Source organism: Oncorhynchus mykiss, chromosome 9, assembly GCF_013265735.2.
Source record: "Oncorhynchus mykiss isolate Arlee chromosome 9, USDA_OmykA_1.1, whole genome shotgun sequence".
Classification (NCBI taxonomy): domain Eukaryota; kingdom Metazoa; phylum Chordata; class Actinopteri; order Salmoniformes; family Salmonidae; genus Oncorhynchus; species Oncorhynchus mykiss.
In genome coordinates, this window is record NC_048573.1 from 58,466,950 (window position 1) to 58,487,983 (window position 21,034).

The 21,034-nt window shown below is 46.5% G+C and overlaps 1 protein-coding gene across 2 annotated transcripts in view; it reads left to right on the plus strand.

The window, feature by feature from the left end:
* The window catches only part of LOC110532488 (PDZ domain-containing protein 4), a 48,428-nt gene that overhangs the window by 19,019 nt on the left and 8,375 nt on the right, over positions 1–21,034 (plus strand). For both annotated transcript variants that reach the window (XM_021616444.2, XM_021616442.2), the window contains exon 2: positions 20,202–20,255. In XM_021616444.2, coding sequence (XP_021472119.1) covers positions 20,220–20,255 — 36 coding nt within the window. In that variant the 5' untranslated portion in view covers positions 20,202–20,219. The remainder of the gene's footprint in view (positions 1–20,201; positions 20,256–21,034) is intronic.

The window sequence follows — 21,034 nt, forward strand, 5'->3', positions numbered from 1 at the left end:
GAGCTCAGTGAGGTTGGATGGAGAGCATTTGTGAACAGTAGTTTTCAGTTCTTTCCACAGATTCTCGATTGGATTCAGGTCTGGACTTTGACTTGGCCATTCTAACACCTGGATATGTTTATTTTTGAACCATTCCATTGTAGATTTTGCTTTATGTTTTGGATCATTGTCTTGTTGGAAGACAAATCTCCGTCCCAGTCTCAGGTCTTTTGCAGACTCCATCAGGTTTTCTTCCAGAATGGTCCTGTATTTGGCTCCATCCATCTTCCCATCAATTTTAACCATCTTCCCTGTCCCTGCTGAAGAAAAGCAGGCCCAAACCATGATGCTGCCACCACCATGTTTGACAGTGGGGATGGTGTGTTCAGCTGTGTTGCTTTTACGCCAAACATAACGTTTTGCATTGTTGCCAAAAAGTTCAATTTTGGTTTCATCTGACCAGAGCACCTTCTTCCACATGTTTGGTGTGTCTCCCAGGTGGCTTGTGGCAAACTTTAAACAACACTTTTTATGGATATCTTTAAGAAATGGCTTTCTTCTTGCCACTCTTCCATAAAGGCCAGATTTGTGCAATATACGACTGATTGTTGTCCTATGGACAGAGTCTCCCACCTCAGCTGTAGATCTCTGCAGTTCATCCAGAGTGATCATGGGCCTCTTGGCTGCATCTTTGATCAGTCTTCTCCTTGTATGAGCTGAAAGTTTAGAGGGACGGCCAGGTCTTGGTAGATTTGCAGTGGTCTGATACTCCTTCCATTTCAATATTATCGCTTGCACAGTGCTCCTTGGGATGTTTAAAGCTTGGGAAATCTTTTTGTATCCAAATCCGGCTTTAAACTTCTTCACAACAGTATCTCGGACCTGCCTGGTGTGTTCCTTGTTCTTCATGATGCTCTCTGCGCTTTTAACGGACCTCTGAGACTATCACAGTGCAGATGCATTTATACGGAGACTTGATTACACACAGGTGGATTGTATTTATCATCATTAGTCATTTAGGTCAACATTGGATCATTCAGAGATCCTCACTGAACTTCTGGAGAGAGTTTGCTGCACTGAAAGTAAAGGGGCTGAATAATTTTGCACGCCCAATTTTTCAGTTTTTGATTTGTTAAAAAAGTTTGAAATATCCAATAAATGTCGTTCCACTTCATGATTGTGTCCCACTTGTTGTTGATTCTTCACAAAAAAATACAGTTTTATATCTTTATGTTTGAAGCCTGAAATGTGGCAAAAGGTCGCAAAGTTCAAGGGGGCCGAATACTTTCGCAAGGCACTGTATATTTATATAATATGTGTGTTTTTGTTATGTTTAGCTCACATCATTTAATATATGTTTTTTTTTACAGTTGTGTAATTTTAAAAATGTATTTCACCTTTATTTAACCAGGTAGACTAGTTGAGAACAAGTTCTCATTTGCAACTGCGACCGTGCCAAGATAAAGCATAGCAATTCGACACATACAACAACACAGAGTTACACATGGAATAAACAAAACATAGTCAATAATACAGTAGAACAAAAGAAAACAAAAAGTCTATATACAGTGAGTGTAAATGAGGTAAGATAAGGGAGTTAAGGCAATAAATAGGCCATGGTGGTGAAGTAATTACAATATAGCAATTAAACACTGGAATGGTAGATGTGCAGAAGATGAATATGCAAGTAGAGATACTGGGTTGCAAAGGAGTAAGATAAATAAATAAATACCAGTATGGGGATGAGGTAGGAGGAAATTATGGCTGGAGACAAAAGCCTTCCGTGGAAGCAGACGCAGGGAGGGGGGCGGCACACGGGTGGTCGGCGGAGCCAAGGAATGAGCCAGAGACCATCAGGGAGTCGATGGAGGAACTCAATGAAAGATTCCGGAGAGAGGTGGTGGCGATGAGAGTGCTGCAGCGTGAGCGTGCTAAGGAGCGTGACACCAATCCAGTGTAATCTGCACCGGTTTCACACATCTGGCCTCCAGTGCGCCTCCCCAGTCCGGTACGTCCTGTTTTTCCTCCACGTACTTGCCCTGAAGTGTGTGTCACCGTTCCGGTACAATTTGTGCCAGCCCTACGCACCAGGTCTCCAGTGCGCCTCCACAGCCCAGTACGTACTGCGCCAGCTCCCCGCACTCGCCATGCGACATGTGTCATTGTTCCGGCACCATCTGTGCTAGCTCTACGCACCAGGTCTCCAGTGCGCCTCCACAGTCCAGTACTTCCTGTGCCTCCTCCTCGCACTCTCCCTGAAGTGTGTCCCCCCAGTCCGGTACGTCCTGTGCCTGCTCCCCGCACTCGCCCTGAAGTGCGTGTCACCAGTCCCGGTGCCACCTGTGCCGGCCCCACGCATCAGGCCTCCAGTGCGCCTCCCCGGTCTGGAGCTTCAGGCGAAGGTCCCCGGTCCGGAGCTTCAGGCGACGGTCCCCGGTCCAGAGCTTCAGGCGACGGTCCCCTGTTCGGAGCTTCAGGCGACGGTCCCCTGTTCGGAGCTTCAGGCGACGGTCCCCGGCCAGTCCCGCTCCATGGCAGGAGCCTTCCTCTGCGCCGATGTCCAGTCCAGGCACGGCGTCCAGTCCCGCTCCATGGCAGGAGCCTTCCTCTGCGCCGATGACCAGTCCAGGCACGGCGTCCAGTCCCACTCTATGGCAGGAGCCTTCCTCTGTGCCGATGTCCAGTCCAGGCACGGCGTCCAGTCCCACTCCATGGGAGGAGCCTTCATCTGTGCCGATGTCCAGTCCAGGCACGTCGTCCAGTCCCGCTCCATGGCAGGAGCCTTCCTCTGCGCCGATGCCCAGTCCGAGCACTGCGTCCAGTCCCGCTCCATGGCAGGAGCCTTCCTCTGCGCCGATGTCCAGTCCAGGCACGGCGTCCAGTCCCGCTCCATGGCAGGAGCCTTCCTCTGCGCCGATGTCCAGGCACGGCGTCCAGTCCCACTCCATGGCAGGAGCCTTCCTCTGTGCCGATGTCCAGTCCAGGCACGGCGTCCAGTCCCACTCCATGGCAGGAGCCTTCCTCTGTGCCGATGTCCAGTCCAGGCACGTCGTCCAGTCCCGCTCCATGGCAGGAGCCTTCCTCTGCGCCAGTGCCCAGTCCAGGCATGGCGTCCAGTCCCACTCCATGGGAGGAGCCTTCCTCTGCGCCGATGTCCAGTCTGGGCACGGCGTTCTACCCGGCTCCAAGGCCAACACTAGTCACCCCCTACCCTCCCCAGTGTTCCTATCTAGGTTAATTATTTCTATGTTGGCCTGGTATGGTTCCCAATCAGAGGCAGCTGTTTATCGTTGTCTCTGATTGGAGATCATATTTAGGCAGCCATTTCCCCAGTGGCTTTTGTGGGATCTTGTTTGTGTGTAGTTGCCTGTGAGCACTGCATTTGCGTCATGTATCGTTTATTCTTTTTTGTTGTTTTTGTGAGTTTCATTTGCTTAAACATGTGGAACTCTACGTACGCTGCGCCTTGGTCTGTTAATTCATTAGACGATCATGACAGTTAGGACAAAAAATTGTTCAATCACAATTCCAGTGGGTACATTAAGTTGACTGTGCCTTTAAACAGCTTGGAAAATTCCAGAAAATGGTGCCATGGCTTTAGAAGCTTCTGATAGTCTAATGGACATAATTTGAGGTGTACCTGTGGATGCATTTCAAGGCCTACCTTCAAACTCAGTGTCTCTTTGCTTGACATCATGGGAAAATCAAAAGAAATCAGCCAAGACCTCAGAAAAAAAATTGTAGACCTCCAAGTCTGGTTCATCCTTGGGAGCAATTTCCAAATGCCTGAAGGTACCACGTTCACCTGTACAAACAATAGTATGCAAGTATAAACACCATGGGACCACGCAGCCGTCATACCGCTCAGAAAGGAGACGCGGTCTGTTTCCTAGAGATGAATGTACTTTGGTGCGAAAAGTGCTAATCAATCCCAAAACAACAGCAAAGGACCTTGTGAAGATGCTGGAGGAAACAGGTACAAAAGTATCTATATCCACAGTAAAATGAGTCGTATGTAGACATAACCTGAAAGGCTGCTCAGCAAGGAAGAAGCCACTGCTCCAAAAAAAGCCAGACTACAGTTTGCAACTGCACATGGGGACAAAGATTGTACTTTTTGGAGAAATGTCCTCTGGTCTGATGAATCAAAAATGGAACTGTTTGGCCACAATAAGCATCATTATGTTTGGAGGAAAAAGGGGGAGGCTTGCAAGCCGAAGAACACCATCACAACCGTGAAGCATGGGTGTGGCAGCATCATACTTCCAAAGTTGTGGCAAAATGGCTTAAGGACAACAAAGTCAAGCTATTGGAGTGGCCATCACAAAGTCATGCCCTCAATCATATAGAACATTTGTGGGCAAAACTGAAAAAGCGTGTGCGAGCAAGGAGGCCTACAAACCTGACTCAGTTACACCAGCTCTGTCAGGAGGAATGGGCCAAAATTCACCCAACTTATTGTGGGAAGCTTGTGGAAGGCTACCCGAAACGTTTGACCCAAGTTAAACAATTTAAAGACAATGCTACCAAATACTGATTGAGTGTATGTAAACTTCTGATCCACTGGGAATGTGATTAAAGAAATTAAAGCTGAAATAAATCGTTCTCTCTACTATTATTCTGACATTTCACATTCTTAAAATGGTGAAAGTGGTGATCCTAACTGACCTAAGACAGGGAACCTCAGACAGGTAATTTTTACTAGGATTAAATGTCAGGAATTGTGAAAAACTGAGTTTGAATGTATTTGGCTAAGGTGTATGTAAACTTCAACTGTATATATATATATATATACACTGCTCAAAAAAATAAAGCGAACACTTAAACAACACAATGTAACTCAGAGTCAATCACACTTCTGTGAAATCAAACTGTCCACTTAGGAAGCAACACTGATTGACAATAAATTTCACATGCTGTTGTGTAAATGGAATAGATAACAGGTGGAAATTATAGGCAATTAGCAAGACACCCCCAATAAAGGAGTGGTTCTGCAGGTGGTGACCACAGACCACTTCTAATTTCCTATGCTTCCTGGCTGATGTTTTGGTCACTTTTGAATGCTGGCGGTGCTTTCACTCTAGTGGCTCAGGTAGTGCAGCTCATCTAGGATGGCACATCAATGCGAGCTGTGGCAAGAAGGTTTGCTGTGTCTGTCAGTGTAGTGTCCAGAGCATGGAGGCGCTACCAGGAGACAGGCCAGTACATCAGGAGACGTGGAGGAGGCCGTAGGAGGGCAACCACCCAGCAGCAGGACCGCTACCTCCAATTTTGTGCAAGGAGGAGCAGGAGGAGCACTGCCAGAGCCCTGCAAAGTGACCTCCAGCAGGCCACAAATGTGCATGTGTCTGCTCAAACGGTCAGAAACAGACTCCATGAGGGTGGTAATGAGGGCCCGACGTCCACAGGTGGGGTTTGTGCTTACAGCCCAACACCATGCAGGACGTTTGGCATTTGCCAGAGAACACCACAATTGGCAAATTCGCCACTGGTGCCCTGTGCTATTCACAGATGAAAGCAGGTTCACACTGAGCACATGTGACAGACATGACAGAGTCTGGAGACGCCGTGGAGAACGTTCTGCTGCCTGCAACATCCTCCAGCATGACCAGTTTGGCAGTGGGTCTGTCATGGTGTGGGGTGGCATTTCTTTGGGGGGCCGCACAGCCCTCCATGTGCTCGCCAGAGGTAGCCTGACTGCCATTAGGTACCGAGATGAGATCCTCAGACCCCTTGTGAGACAATGTGCTGGTGCGGTTGGCCCTGGGTTCCTCCTAATGCAAGACAATGCTAGACCTCATGCGGCTGGAGTGTGTCAGCAGTTCCCGCAAGAGGAAGGCATTGATGCTATGGACTGGCCCGCTCGTTCCCCAGACCTGAATCCAATTGAGCACATATGTGACATCATGTCTCGCTCCATCCACCAATGCCACGTTGCACCACAGACTGTCCAGGAGTTGGCGGATGCTTTAGTCCAGGTCTGGGAGGAGATCCCTCAGGAGACCATCCGCCACCTCATCAGGAGCATGCCCAGGCGTTGTAGGGAGGTCATACAGGCACGTGGAGGCCACACACACTACTGAGCCTCATTTTGACTTGTTTTAAGGACATTACATCAAAGTTGGATCAGCCTGTAGTGTGGTTTTCCACTTTAATTTTGAGTGTGACTCCAAATCCAGACCTCCATGGGTTGATAAATTTGATTTCCATTGATCATTTTTGTGTGATTTTGTTGTCGGCACATTCAACTATGTAAAGAAAAAAGTATTTAATAAGAATATTTCATTCATTCAGATCTAGGATGTGTTATTTTAGTGTTCCCTGTATTTCTTAGAGCAGTGTATTTAAACATTTTCCTCAAAGTACACTGAACAATAATATAAACGTAACATGTAAAGTGTGGGTCCCATGTTTCATGACCTGAGTATTTCTGTCTGTAATAAAGCCCTTTTGTAGGGAAAAACTCAGTCCAGTTGTGTGAAATCCATAGATTAGGGCCTAGTTATTTAATTTCAATTGACTGATTTCCTTAAATGAACTGTAACTCAGTAAAATCTTTGAAATGGTTGCCTGTTGCATTTATATTTTTGTTCAATATATATTTTTTTAGAGATGACTAATTCTACTGTCCCTACTACAACAAAAAATACTTCAAGACATGTCATTTTGTCCTTTTAATTGAAATACGTTCCTATGGAGGACTGGTACTCCTGGGGAGTGTCGATATGGTTGACCGATGGCTTCAAAGCCTCGCAATGGCCAATACATGGCTCAGCAATCCATGGTTTACACACAGCGTTGGTCTGAACACACGCTTCTCTTGCTGGAGGAACTTATTCATGAGTTGCTGGCTGGTGCCATGTCTTGCACAGTACACACCCATATTTTTATGTCTGCCTATGTGTTTGTAGTAAGCATTAGTTGAGATATTAGTTGTACTATATGTGTAATGCATAGCAAACTGAAAATGTATATACCCACACAACACGGTAGGAGCACAGTATCCATTTTGTGCTGCACCCAACACACACCCACCCCCCTTCAGTCTACCCCTCCATCTACCCATCCTCCCCTCAGTCTTTCCCCCAATCCTGTCTATCTCTCTCTTCTCTCTGTAGAATGGGTTTCAATGGGAGGCTGTTGCCGTGGCAACTGAAGTCATTAAACAAGCCTAAAATGTTATTTTTCACACTGACACAGGCATGTTCTGACATACACACTGTGCAAACACACAGACAGCCCACTGACATATTTACTGAGAGCGAGTACGTCTGGGCATGTGTATGCACATACACAAGCACACACGTAAAGATCACAGAATCTTTATATTGAAACATATGGAAACCATGTTTGACTCCGTTCCATTGATTCCATTCTAGCCATTTCAATGAGCCCGTCCTCCTATAGCTCCTTCCACCAGCCGCTACTGGAGTACAGTGATATGACAACTTGACAATGAAATTGACTTTGCCCTCTGACAGACTATCTAAGCCAATATCTGTCTCTCACATTCTCTCCCTCTGCTATCTTTAGATTGAATCTGATCTGCCCCTTTTCTTCTCTTCCTCTCAGTATCTGTGTATTGATTGACTTCTTCTCTTGCTACAAATATCCAAACGGCTCCACATGGTCACACACACACGCCCATACCACTTTCTGTCTCTCTCTCTTCCATCACTCTCTCGCTCTGAAATACTAAGCCTCAACACAGCAATATTCGTAGGGAATTCTCCCATATATAAACCGGAGAAACCTGATTACTACTCAGTGAGGGTTCGGGGTCTATAGGCATCCAAAGTGAATTATCTGTAAACAGAAATACCTGTTGACTCTCACTAATTGCCTTGGTACTCACCTCAAAACAGACCTATTATTAGTCAACTCATCTGCCTCTTTATCATGGTGGCTGCACATTTTCCCTTGGGAACACCTCTCTCTGGTAAAGCTTATTTTTATGATTGTGTGTGTGTGTGTGTGTGTGTGTGTGTGTGTGTGTGTGTGTGTGTGTGTGTGTGTGTGTGTGTGTGTGTGTGTGTGTGTGTGTTTGTCAACAGCTTTGCTCTAGTTCTATCACCTTCCTGCTCGACAGGTTTGTGATTAGTTTGGAGGTCATAAAGTGAGGAGAGTGGGTTTATGGGTGGTATGGCTGGTCTAGCCAGACATGTCTGTTTCAGCAGAGAGAGAGAGAGAGAGAGAGAGAGAGAGAGAGAGGTAGAGGTGGAGGTAGAGAGTTGGGTAGAGGGAGAGAGAGAGAGAGGGGTAGAGGTTGAAAGAGAGAGGGGTAGAGAGAGAGAGATAGATAGAGAGATAGATAGAGAGAGAGAGGGGGTAGAGAGAGAGGGGTAGAGGGAGAGAGAGAGAGAGAGGTAGAGAGAGAGGGGTAGAGGGAGAGAGAGAGAGGTAGAGAGAGAGGTAGAGGGAGAGAGAGAGAGGTAGAGAGAGAGAGAGAGAGAGAGAGAGAGAGAGAGGGATAGAGGGAGAGAGAGAGAGAGAGAGAGAGAGGTAGAGGTGGAGGTGGAGGTAGAGAGAGGGGTAGAGGGAGAGAGAGAGGGGTAGAGTTAGAGAGAGAGAGAGATAGATAGAGAGAGAGAGGGGGGTAGAGAGAGAGGGAGAGAGGGGTAGAGAGAGAGGGGTAGCGAGAGAGAGAGATAGGTAGAGAGAGAGGGGTAGAGGGAGAGAGAGAGAGGTAGAGAGAGAGAGAGAGAGAGAGAGAGAGAGATAGAGAGAGAGGGGTAGAGGGAGAGAGAGAGAGGTAGAGAGAGAGAGAGAGAGGGGTAGAGGGAGAGAGAGAGAGAGAGGTAGAGGTGGAGGTTGAGGTAGAGAGAGGGGTAGAGGGAGAGAGAGAGGGGTAGAGTTAGAGAGAGAGGTTGAGAGAGGTAGAGAGAGAGAGATAGGTAGAGAGAGAGGGGTAGAGGGAGAGAGAGGTAGAGAGAGAGAGAGAGAGAGAGAGAGAGAGAGAGAGAGAGAGAGAGAGAGAGAGAGGTGGAGGTGGAGGTAGAGAGAGGGGTAGAGGGAGAGAGAGAGGGGTAGAGGGAGAAAGAGAGAGGGGTAGAGTTAGAGAGAGAGGTAGAGAGAGAGAGGTAGAGAGAGAGATAGGTAGAGAGAGAGGGGTAGAGGGAGAGAGAGAGAGAGAGAGAGAGAGAGAGAGAGAGAGAGGGGGGTAGAGAGAGAGGGGTAGAGGGCGAGAGAGAGAGGTAGAGAGAGAGAGAAAGAGAGAGAGAGAGGTAGAGAGAGGTAGAGAGGGGTAGAGGGAGAGAGAGAGAGAGGTAGAGAGAGAGATAGAGAGAGAGAGAGAGAGAGAGGGGTAGAGGGGTAGAGGGAGAGAGGGGTAGAGAGAGAGGGGTAGAGGGAGAGATAGAGGTAGAGAGATAGAGGTAGAGAGATAGAGGTAGAGAGATAGAGGTAGAGAGAGAGAGGGGTAGAGGGAGAGGTCGAGAGAGGTTGAGAGAGAGAGAGGTAGAGAGAGAGAGGGGTAGAGAGAGAGAGAGAGGTAGAGAGAGAGAGGTAGAGAGAGAGAGGGGTAGAGGGAGAGGGAGAGAGAGAGAGGTAGAGAGAGAGAGAGAGAGAGAGAAGTAGAGAGAGAGGTAGAGAGAGAGGGGTAGAGAGAGAGAGAGAGAGAGGTAGAGGTAGAGAGATAGAGGTAGAGAGAGAGAGAGGTAGAGAGATAGAGGTAGAGAGAGAGAGGGGTAGAGGTAGAGAAATAGAGGTAGAGAGAGATAGAGGTAGAGAGAGAGAGGGGTAGAGGTAGAGAGATAGAGGTAGAGAGAGAGAGGGTTAGAGGTAGAGAGATAGAGGTAGAGAGAGAGAGGGGTAGAGGTAGAGAGATAGAGGTAGAGAGAGAGAGGGGTAGAGGTAGAGAGATAGAGGTAGAGAGAGAGAGGGGTAGAGGTAGAGAGATAGAGGTAGAGAGAGAGAGGGGTAGAGGTAGAGAGATAGAGGTAGAGAGAGAGGGGTAGAGGGAGAGAGAGAGAGGTAGAGAGAGAGAGAGAGAGAGAGAGAGAGATAGAGAGAGAGGGGTAGAGGGAGAGAGAGAGAGGTAGAGAGAGAGAGAGAGAGGGGTAGAGGGAGAGAGAGAGAGAGAGGTAGAGGTGGAGGTTGAGGTAGAGAGAGGGGTAGAGGGAGAGAGAGAGGGGTAGAGTTAGAGAGAGAGGTTGAGAGAGGTAGAGAGAGAGAGATAGGTAGAGAGAGAGGGGTAGAGGGAGAGAGAGGTAGAGAGAGAGAGAGAGAGAGAGAGAGAGAGAGAGAGAGAGAGAGAGAGAGGTGGAGGTGGAGGTAGAGAGAGGGGTAGAGGGAGAGAGAGAGGGGTAGAGGGAGAAAGAGAGAGGGGTAGAGTTAGAGAGAGAGGTAGAGAGAGAGAGGTAGAGAGAGAGATAGGTAGAGAGAGAGGGGTAGAGGGAGAGAGAGAGAGAGAGAGAGAGAGAGAGAGAGAGAGAGGGGGGTAGAGAGAGAGGGGTAGAGGGCGAGAAAGAGAGGTAGAGAGAGAGAGAAAGAGAGAGAGAGAGGTAGAGAGAGGTAGAGAGGGGTAGAGGGAGAGAGAGAGAGAGGTAGAGAGAGAGATAGAGAGAGAGAGAGAGAGAGAGGGGTAGAGGGGTAGAGGGAGAGAGGGGTAGAGAGAGAGGGGTAGAGGGAGAGATAGAGGTAGAGAGATAGAGGTAGAGAGATAGAGGTAGAGAGATAGAGGTAGAGAGAGAGAGGGGTAGAGGGAGAGGTCGAGAGAGGTTGAGAGAGAGAGAGGTAGAGAGAGAGAGGGGTAGAGAGAGAGAGAGAGGTAGAGAGAGAGAGGTAGAGAGAGAGAGGGGTAGAGGGAGAGGGAGAGAGAGAGAGGTAGAGAGAGAGAGAGAGAGAGAAGTAGAGAGAGAGGTAGAGAGAGAGGGGTAGAGAGAGAGAGAGAGAGAGGTAGAGGTAGAGAGATAGAGGTAGAGAGAGAGAGAGGTAGAGAGATAGAGGTAGAGAGAGAGAGGGGTAGAGGTAGAGAAATAGAGGTAGAGAGAGATAGAGGTAGAGAGAGAGAGGGGTAGAGGTAGAGAGATAGAGGTAGAGAGAGAGAGGGTTAGAGGTAGAGAGATAGAGGTAGAGAGAGAGAGGGGTAGAGGTAGAGAGATAGAGGTAGAGAGAGAGAGGGGTAGAGGTAGAGAGATAGAGGTAGAGAGAGAGAGGGGTAGAGGTAGAGAGATAGAGGTAGAGAGAGAGAGGGGTAGAGGTAGAGAGATAGAGGTAGAGAGAGAGAGGGGTAGAGGTAGAGAGATAGAGGTAGAGAGAGAGAGGGGTAGAGGTAGAGAGATAGAGGTAGAGAGAGAGAGGGGTAGAGGTAGAGAGATAGAGGTAGAGAGAGAGAGGGGTAGAGGTAGAGAGATAGAGGTAGAGAGAGAGAGGGGTAGAGGTAGAGAGATAGAGGTAGAGAGAGAGGGGCAGAGGTAGAGAGATAGAGGTAGAGAGAGAGGGGTAGAGGTAGAGAGATAGCTAGAGAGAGAGAGGGGTAGAGGTAGAGAGATAGAGGTAGAGAGATAGAGGGGTAGAGGTAGAGATATAGAGGTAGAGAGAGAGGGGTAGAGGTAGAGAGATAGAGGTAGAGAGAGAGAGGGGTAGAGGTAGAGAGATAGAGGTAGAGAGAGAGAGAGGGGTAGAGGTAGAGAGATAGAGGTAGAGAGAGAGAGGGGTAGAGGTAGAGAGATAGAGGTAGAGAGAGAGGGGTAGAGGTAGAGAGATAGAGGTAGAGAGAGAGAGGGGTAGAGGTAGAGAGATAGAGGTAGAGAGAGAGAGGGGTAGAGGTAGAGAGATAGAGGTTGAGAGAGAGAGGGGTAGAGGTAGAGAGATAGAGGTAGAGAGAGAGAGGGGTAGAGGTAGAGAGATAGAGGTAGAGAGAGAGAGGGGTAGAGGTAGAGAGATAGAGGTAGAGAGAGAGGGGTAGAGGTAGAGAGATAGAGGTAGAGAGAGAGGGGTAGAGGTAGAGAGATAGAGGTAGAGAGAGAGGGGTAGAGGTAGAGAGATAGAGGTAGAGAGAGAGAGGTTGAGAGAGAGAGGGGTAGAGGTAGAGAGATAGAGGTAGAGAGATAGAGGTAGAGAGAGAGAGGGGTAGAGAGAGAGAGAGAGAGAGAGAGGTAGAGGTAGAGAGATAGAGGTAGAGAGAGAGAGAGGTAGAGAGATAGAGGTAGAGAGAGAGAGGGGTAGAGGTAGAGAGATAGAGGTAGAGAGAGAGAGAGGTAGAGAGATAGAGGTAGAGAGAGAGAGGGGTAGAGGTAGAGAGATAGAGGTAGAGAGAGATAGAGGTAGAGAGAGAGAGGGGTAGAGGTAGAGAGATAGAGGTAGAGAGAGAGAGGGTTAGAGGTAGAGAGATAGAGGTAGAGAGAGAGGGGTAGAGGTAGAGAGATAGAGGTAGAGAGAGAGAGGGGTAGAGGTAGAGAGATAGAGGTAGAGAGAGAGAGGGGTAGAGGTAGAGAGATAGAGGTAGAGAGAGAGAGGGGTAGAGGTAGAGAGATAGAGGTAGAGAGAGAGAGGGGTAGAGGTAGAGAGATAGAGGTAGAGAGAGAGAGGGGTAGAGGTAGAGAGAGAGAGGTAGAGAGAGAGAGGGGTAGAGGTAGAGAGATAGAGGTAGAGAGAGAGGGGTAGAGGTAGAGAGATAGAGGTAGAGAGAGAGAGGTTGAGAGAGAGAGGGGTAGAGGTAGAGAGATAGAGGTAGAGAGATAGAGGTAGAGAGAGAGAGGGGTAGAGGTAGAGAGATAGAGGTAGAGGTAGAGAGAGAGAGGGGTAGAGGTAGAGAGATAGAGGTAGAGAGAGAGAGGGGTAGAGGTAGAGAGATAGAGGTAGAGAGAGAGAGGGGTAGAGGTATAGAGATAGAGGTAGAGATAGAGAGGGGTAGAGGTAGAGAGATAGAGGTAGAGAGAGAGAGGGGTAGAGGTAGAGAGATAGAGGTTGAGAGAGAGAGGGGTAGAGGTAGAGAGATAGAGGTAGAGAGATAGAGGTAGAGAGAGAGGGGTAGAGGTAGAGAGATAGAGGTAGAGAGAGAGAGGGGTAGAGGTAGAGAGATAGAGGTAGAGAGAGAGAGGGGTAGAGGTAGAGAGATAGAGGTAGAGAGAGAGAGGGGTAGAGGTAGAGAGATAGAGGTAGAGAGAGAGGGGTAGAGGTAGAGAGATAGAGGTAGAGAGAGAGAGGGGTAGAGGTAGAGAGATAGAGGTAGAGAGAGAGAGGGGTAGAGGTAGAGAGATAGAGGTAGAGAGAGAGAGGGGTTGAGGTAGAGAGATAGAGGTAGAGAGAGAGAGGGGTAGAGGTAGAGAGATAGAGGTTGAGAGAGAGAGGGGTAGAGGTAGAGAGATAGAGGTAGAGAGAGAGGGGTAGAGGTAGAGAGATAGAGGTAGAGAGAGAGAGGGGTAGAGGTAGAGAGATAGAGGTAGAGAGAGAGGGGTAGAGGTAGAGAGATAGAGGTAGAGAGAGAGAGAGGGGTAGAGGTAGAGAGATAGAGGTAGAGAGAGAGAGAGGGGTAGAGGTAGAGAGATAGAGAGGGGTAGAGGTAGAGAGATAGAGGTAGAGAGATAGAGGTAGAGAGAGAGGGGTAGAGGTAGAGAGATAGAGGTAGAGAGAGAGAGAGGGTAGAGGTAGAGAGATAGAGGTAGAGAGATAGAGGTAGAGAGATAGAGGTAGAGAGAGAGGGGTAGAGGTAGAGAGATAGAGGTAGAGATAGAGAGGGGTAGAGGTAGAGAGATAGAGGTAGAGAGAGAGAGGGTTAGAGGTAGAGAGATAGAGGTAGAGAGAGAGAGAGGGGTAGAGGTAGAGAGATATAGGTAGAGAGAGAGAGAGGGGTAGAGGTAGAGAGATAGAGAGGTGTAGAGGTAGAGAGATAGAGGTTGAGAGATAGAGGTAGAGAGAGAGGGGTAGAGGTAGAGAGAGAGGGGTAGAGGTAGAGAGATAGAGGTAGAGAGAGAGGGGTAGAGGTAGAGAGATAGAGGTAGAGGTAGAGAGGTAGAGGTAGAGAGATAGAGGTAGAGGTAGAGAGAGGGGTAGAGGTAGAGAGATAGAGGTAGAGGTAGAGATAGAGGTAGACGTAGAGAGATAGAGGTAGAGGTAGAGAGAGAGAGAGGTAGAGAGATAGAGGTTGAGAGAGATAGAGGTAGAGGTAGAGAGATAGAGGTAGAGATAGAGGTTGAGAGAGACATAATGGGGGAAGGAAGATAGAAGAAGAGGAAATTCTTGGACAATAACAAATACATACAGCTCCTAAAGAGGTTTGCAGAAACCAACAAAAATACATCTGCTTACTGGTATATGCCTCCAGTGTTGCTATTTACCCAAAATACTTGTTAGTTTAATTTGTCCAATTGTTTTAGCAGTACTTTAATCAATAGCAGCTCAGCGTTGTCCATGTGTCGGCCCTCACCACTGCCCACTGTCCACTTGAAATGTTTTCTTGTCATATCAAATATCTGGGTTGGGACCAGAGGGCACTGAACATGTCTCCAGATTAATTGATTTTGTGAAGAGGTGACTTTTACAACCTTCAAAACATGGGAGATGAGAAAAATCACTTGTCCAACAAGTAGAATTCAATATGTGGAGGGCACATGCAGGGCCCGGGCAGCATAAAGTCTGAACACAAATATGGAAGAAATGTTGTGAACTTTTTATCATGTATTTTTCTGCATCATTTTATAGTATTTTATAAGTATTCATTGGGAAGAATTCGCTTCAGCATAGAGTTTATGATGCGATACATTTTACAAATACTCCTTTACTGCTGGGTGGGTGTTCACCACCCATTCCCAGTCTTTGTCTTCATTTTTTTACATTTTAGTCTTCAGGCAGACGCTCTTATTCAGAGCGACTTAAGACGTCAACATTCTTCAGTTTGGCTGGCGGTTAGCCGAAGTCGGCCAGGCAAACCGAACGTGTTTGCTCCCAGCCTGAACATTTCGGAAGAGTTTGTGCATATATTATGAGGACATTTTGTGACGTTTTTGTGACGTTTTGTACTTTGATGCAGTATTTCTAAATGTAAAATGTGGATGGAAACGAGTCATCTCTCATTGAATAACAACAAAGAATTTACTGATGAATCCCTACTGTTGACCAATCACTGACAAAGGGGAGTAGACTTTGGCTATCGACTTCGGCTTGCCTCAAGAAAAATGTTGTGTTCCTAAACACCCGAAAAAACTCTTACCGAAGTCCAAAACAATCAAAAAAGTCACAAAATGGGGTCTGGGAAGCATGTGGACACCTTTACAGGAGCATTTCTTCCCTTCTCACAGAGTCTGGTGTACTGTAGATATTATATCAATCTGCAGCTAAAATGGCTGAGATAACACCTCATTAAGCCTCAACCACTAAGACACCTCCCTGGGGGTTCCTCTGTGTGTTTCAAATATTTACCAACAAGCATGGAGTTGTGAGACATTCACACCCTCATTATCTACTATTCCTCGAAAGCTCCTTCCTTCCCTCTCTCTTTGTCCTTGTATTTCACTCGTCTTTCCTCACCTCCCCTTCCCCCTGTGCTGCTCTCTATCAGCATCGCCCCCTCGCTTTTCACTCACCCCTTTGAACTCCCTGTTTCTCTTTCATCTCCCTCTCTCTTTCTCCCCCTCCCCTCGATCCACCTCCTCCCCCATCCTCCCCCCTACTGTGCTGCTCCGAAAATTGTACCTTATGTAGGGAATATATAATGGCATGGATCTCAGTATCTATTCGCCTGTTATTACATACACCTTTAGTGAAGGAATTAACAATAAATATTCTTCTCTCTGTCACCCGCAATTTGACTTGACTGTCATTGGATACAATGGGACACTGCTACACTCTAAGAAAAAAGGGTTCTTTGTCTGTCCCCATAGGAGAACCCTTCGAAGAACCCTTTTTGGTTTCTGGTAGAACCCTTTAAGGTTCCATGTAGAACACTCTGTGGAAAGGATTCTACTTGGACTCCAAAAAGGTTCTACCTGGAACCAAAAGTGTTCTACCTGGAACCAAAAAGGGTTCTTCAAAGGGTTCTCCTATGGGGACAGCCGAAGAAGCATTTTAGGTTCTAGATAGAAAAAAGGCGCTAAGTGTAAAGTCAGAGGTTATAGGTAATGAACTTAGCTGACATAATGGACCAGTGGATGTATAAGGCATCACAACATGTCAAGATGAATTATCCTTCCAATCTAATGCACAACAACCATTAACCTGTACGACGCCAACCTCAAAGCCATCTCACTGCCTCTCATTGATAATTAATGCAGAGGCACCCCCCCCTACATATTTTTTCTGAGTGTTCTCAGACCTGTCAGTCATGAATACGGCTATTCTTCTGTATACCCAATCCCTCATTGGTCCTGAAGATGGTGTATCCTGTGTAGACAAACTAAAGGAATAGGAACCAGCCAAAGAGAGGAGAAAATACAAGAACAATGCTTGATTCAGTGGCATGACAAGTGTTTGTCGTGGACAACTTCATTAGACTTGACAAATGAAAAATACAGGTACGCTTCACACTGTTAACTCCATTTGGCATTGCCTAAGAAGCCATGCAAGTTTCTTATTTGTCTTCAATTGAAATAACAAATGAAAAGAGAGAGAGAGAGACAGACAAAGATTTATGGCAGGCCATTAGTATGGGAAGGACAACCAGGCAGGGGAAAGAAGCGGCTCAAAGAGAGGAGCGTGTTTTGTCTCCTCTAGGGAGGGGATTGAGAACGAGAAGTGTTGTGACAGCATTCAGAAGAGAGATAGTGAAAGAGAGCCTGGAGATGGAGAGAACAGAGCAATGTAGAGTGCACGAGAGAGAGAGAGAGAGAGAGAGAGAGAGAGAGAGAGAGAGAGAGAGAGAGAGAGAGAGAGAGAGAGAGAGAGAGAGAGAGAGAGAGAGAGAGAGAGAGAGAGAGAGAGAGAGAGAGAGAGAGAGAGAGAGAGAGAGAGAGAGAGAGAGAGAGAGAGAGAGAGAGAGAGAGAGAGAGAGAGAGAGAGAGAGAGAGAGAGAGAGAGAGAGAGAGAGAGAGAGAGAGAGAGAGAGAGAGAGAGAGAGCTCCCCAGACAGCCAAGGTCAGTGTTTGACCACTAACACAATGTCTGTCTGGGTGTCTGTCTGTCACTTAGACCACCTCAATACTGTCTATAGTGCTCCATTAAAACACATACAAACGCACATGCATAAGCACATAGTCTATGTACACTCGCACAGCTGTGTGCTCATGACATCAACCAATGGATTCTATGAATGCCAAAAAGTACATTACCATTTTATAGAAGAGGGGGGCATAAACGGTTGTAAGATTTTTCACCTCTGAACAGATTCAATGTTGTGGGGTCTTGCGTCAGTTGACCACGATCACTGCTTCTCCTCTGAGCCAGTTTAGTCACCCCCGGAGCAACATCCCTGCTGTTTCAATCAGATTCCTCAAGCAGATCTACACCCACTAATCCCTAATATTAAACCCTCCTCTATCTGCAGCAGACACTCCTTCAAATGAGGAAATACCATGGTTGAACATGCCCAATGGTATAACTACCTGGGACAAAAAGTATGTGCCTCTGGTGGATTTGGTTTAGCAGTGAATGTACTAAAAGAAAAAAGCATTTTACTTCATAAAAATAAAATTCTAAAAAATAAACATTAATATCCAAATCTGGTGCAAAAATGTCAAGTGTAATTTTACCAATTGCACTGTATGGAAGTGAGGTTATGGGTCCAAACTGTTTTTACGATTATAACAATTGGGAGAAAAAACAAATATAAAACCTACATACAGAATTCTGCAGAATTATCTTAAATAGCCAAAAGAAATAACCAAATAATGCATGCAGAGTGGAACTCTGAAGATTCCATTTAAATTGAAATATAGCCCCAAAACATCCATACAATTCAAAGCACTGGAAACCCAAGAGCTGAACCCTGAAAACAGTCCCCTAAAAACACTAAACAGCTGTATTATTCAAACACACAGGGAAATCAATCAGATTGTTACAGAAATGAACTTTTTCCTCCGCTGCGAGAAATACTCCCAAATAAGAGGATATTTTTTCAAGAAAACATCTCTATCAATATCCAACTTCTGTGTATTTCCTAATGACATAAAACTGGGAATTATTCTGGGTGAGGGAGAAACCGCAAATATTATTGCCAGATATGTACAGTATATGATTGCCAAAGTTTGAGGAACATCCCATGAACATGAATTATCTGTAGTTTTTCAATTGTATATAACTTAGAAGGATGCATAGTGTAACCATCATCCGTGTTAATTTTGTTGTTTATTTATTTGACATTTTCTGTTTAGAATGACACAATATAACAGTAGTAGTGTTGTACCTGTGTAACAGTATAACTTTAGTCCATCCCCTCGCCCATACCCGGGCTCGAACCAGAGACCCTCTTCAGACATCAACAACAGTCACCCACGCAGCATTGTTACCCATCGCTCCACAAAAGCCGCGGCCCTTGCAGAGCAAGGGGAACCACTACTTCAAGGTCTCAAAGCGAGTGACTTCACCGATTGAAACGCTATTAGCGCGCACCACCGCTAACTAGCTAGCCATTTCACATTGGTTACACCTGTATATCTATTATTATTACTACTGAAATGAACTGTATTTCATTATCCTCATTGCATTGTACTGTATTTACTGAAATGCTGTACCACTATACTGCTTTGGCAATATCTACAAATTGTATTTCATCAAATCAAATGAAATTTATTTATATAGCCCTTCGTACATCAGCTGATATCTCAAAGTGCTGTACAGAAACCCAGCCTAAAACCCCAAACAGCAAGCAATGCAGGTGTAGAAGCACGGTGGCTAGGAAAAACTCCCTAGAAAGGCCAAAACCTAGGAAGAAACCTAGAGAGGAACCAGGCTATGTGGGGTGGCCAGTCCTCTTCTGGCTGTGCCGGGTGGAGATTATAACAGAACATGGCCAAGATGTTCAAATGTTCATAAATGACCAGCATGGTCAAATAATAATAAGGCAGAACAGTTGAAACTGGAGCAGCAGCACGGCCAGGTGGACTGGGGACAGCAAGGAGTCATCATGTCAGGTAGTCCTGAGGCATGGTCCCAGGGCTCAGGTCCTCCGAGAGAGAGAAAGAAAGAGAGAAAGAGAGAATTAGAGAGAGCACACTTAAATTCACACAGGACACCGAATAGGACAGGAGAAATACTCCAGATATAACAAACTGATCCTAGCCCCCCGACACATAAACTACTGCAGCATAAATACTGGAGGCTGAGACAGGAGGGGTCAGGAGACACTGTGGCCCCATCCGAGGACGCCCCCGGACAGGGCCAAACAGGAAGGATATAACCCCACCCACTTTGCCAAAGCACAGCCCCCACACCACTAGAGGGATATCTTCAACCACCAACTTACCATCCTGAGACAAGGCAGAGTATAGCCCACAAAGATCTCCGCCACGGCACAACCCAAGGGGGGGGGGGGGGGGGGGGCGCCAACCCAGACAGGAAGATCACATCAGTGACTGAACCCACTCAAGTGACGCACCCCTCCTAGGGACGGTATGAAAGAGCCCCAGTAAGCCAGTGACTCAGCCCCTGTAATAGGGTTAGAAGCAGAGAATCCCAGTGGAAAGAGGGGAACCGGCCAGGCAGAGACAGCAAGGGCGGTTCGTTGCTCCAGAGCCTTTCCGTTCACCTTCACACTCCTGGGCCAGACTACACTCAATCATATGACCCACTGAAGAGATGAGTCTTCAGTAAAGACTTAAAGGTTGAGACCGAGTTTGCGTCTCTTACATGGGTAGGCAATAAAGCAGTTGCAGAGAGACAGAGAGACAGGGAGACGCAAAGACACAGAGACACAGAGAGAGAGAGAGAGAGAGAACTGACTTCACAGACATGTAGATATAGGGAACTAGAGAGGGTTTATATATTAGGCTGGGTTGGTACACATGTTGATTATTGCAGTTTTGAAACTGCAGTAACTGCAGTCGACTGTGGTATTTTGAACTGCAGTTTATAATGCACTCTGACTGCAATCTTTTTTTTGTTGTAAAGGATGTAACCGAGTTGTGTTGTTTCAAAGAGAGAGGATCATTTACAGCATGGTTAGACACATGCAGAGGGAGTTAGGATTAATACAGGGATTAGCCTGCCAACAGGCAATCTATGATCTGAACCAATATTAACCCATTTCCTTACAACATACTGTAACACTTTTTCCCACTGAACCAACCCTATTAACTGTCATGTTCTCTTCTCTAATGATTCCATTCCTCTCCTTCTCTCTCTCTCCACAGAAGGGTCAAATAAGTAACATGCTGTGCTCTTTAGATGGAGAAGGTCGATTGAAGGTCTCAGTATAAAGTTTTTCTTCTACCCAGCTGTATGTGATTTCAAAACCTTTTTAGTTGAGCTAAATGTACCAAACACTGTGATGTGCCTTTGTAACCCTATGCGTGGGTGTGTGGGGGAGGGTGTATTACTAATATAGAGTACATTTGGAAAGTATTCAGATCCCTTAAATTTTTCCACATTTTGATACGTTACAGCTTTATTTCCTAATCAATCTACACACAATACCCCATAATGACAAAGCAAAAACAGGTGTTTAGAATTAGTTTCAGATGTATTACACATTTTTTAAAACATGAATACCTTATTTACATAAATATTCAGACCCTTTGCTGTGAGACACGAAATTGAGTTCAGGCGCATCCTGTTTCCATTGATCATCCTTGAAATGTTTCTTCAACTTGATTGGAGTCCACCTGTGGTAAATCTTATTGATTGGGCATGATTTGGAAAGGCACACACCTGTCTATATAAGGTCCCACAGTTGTCAGTGCATGTCAGAGCAAAAACCAAGCCATGAGGTCGATGGAATTGTCTGTAGAGATCAGAGACAGGATTGTGTCGAGGCAAAGATCTGGGAAAGGGAACCAAAAATATTTCTGCAGCATTGAAGGTCCCCAAGAACACAGGGGCCTCCATCATTCTTAAATGGAAGAAGTTTGGAACCACCAAGACTCTTCCAAGAGCTGGCCGTCTGGCCAAACAGCAATCTGAGTAGAAGGGCCTTGTCAGGGAGGTGACCAAGGACCTGATGGTCACTCTGACAGAGCTCCAGAGC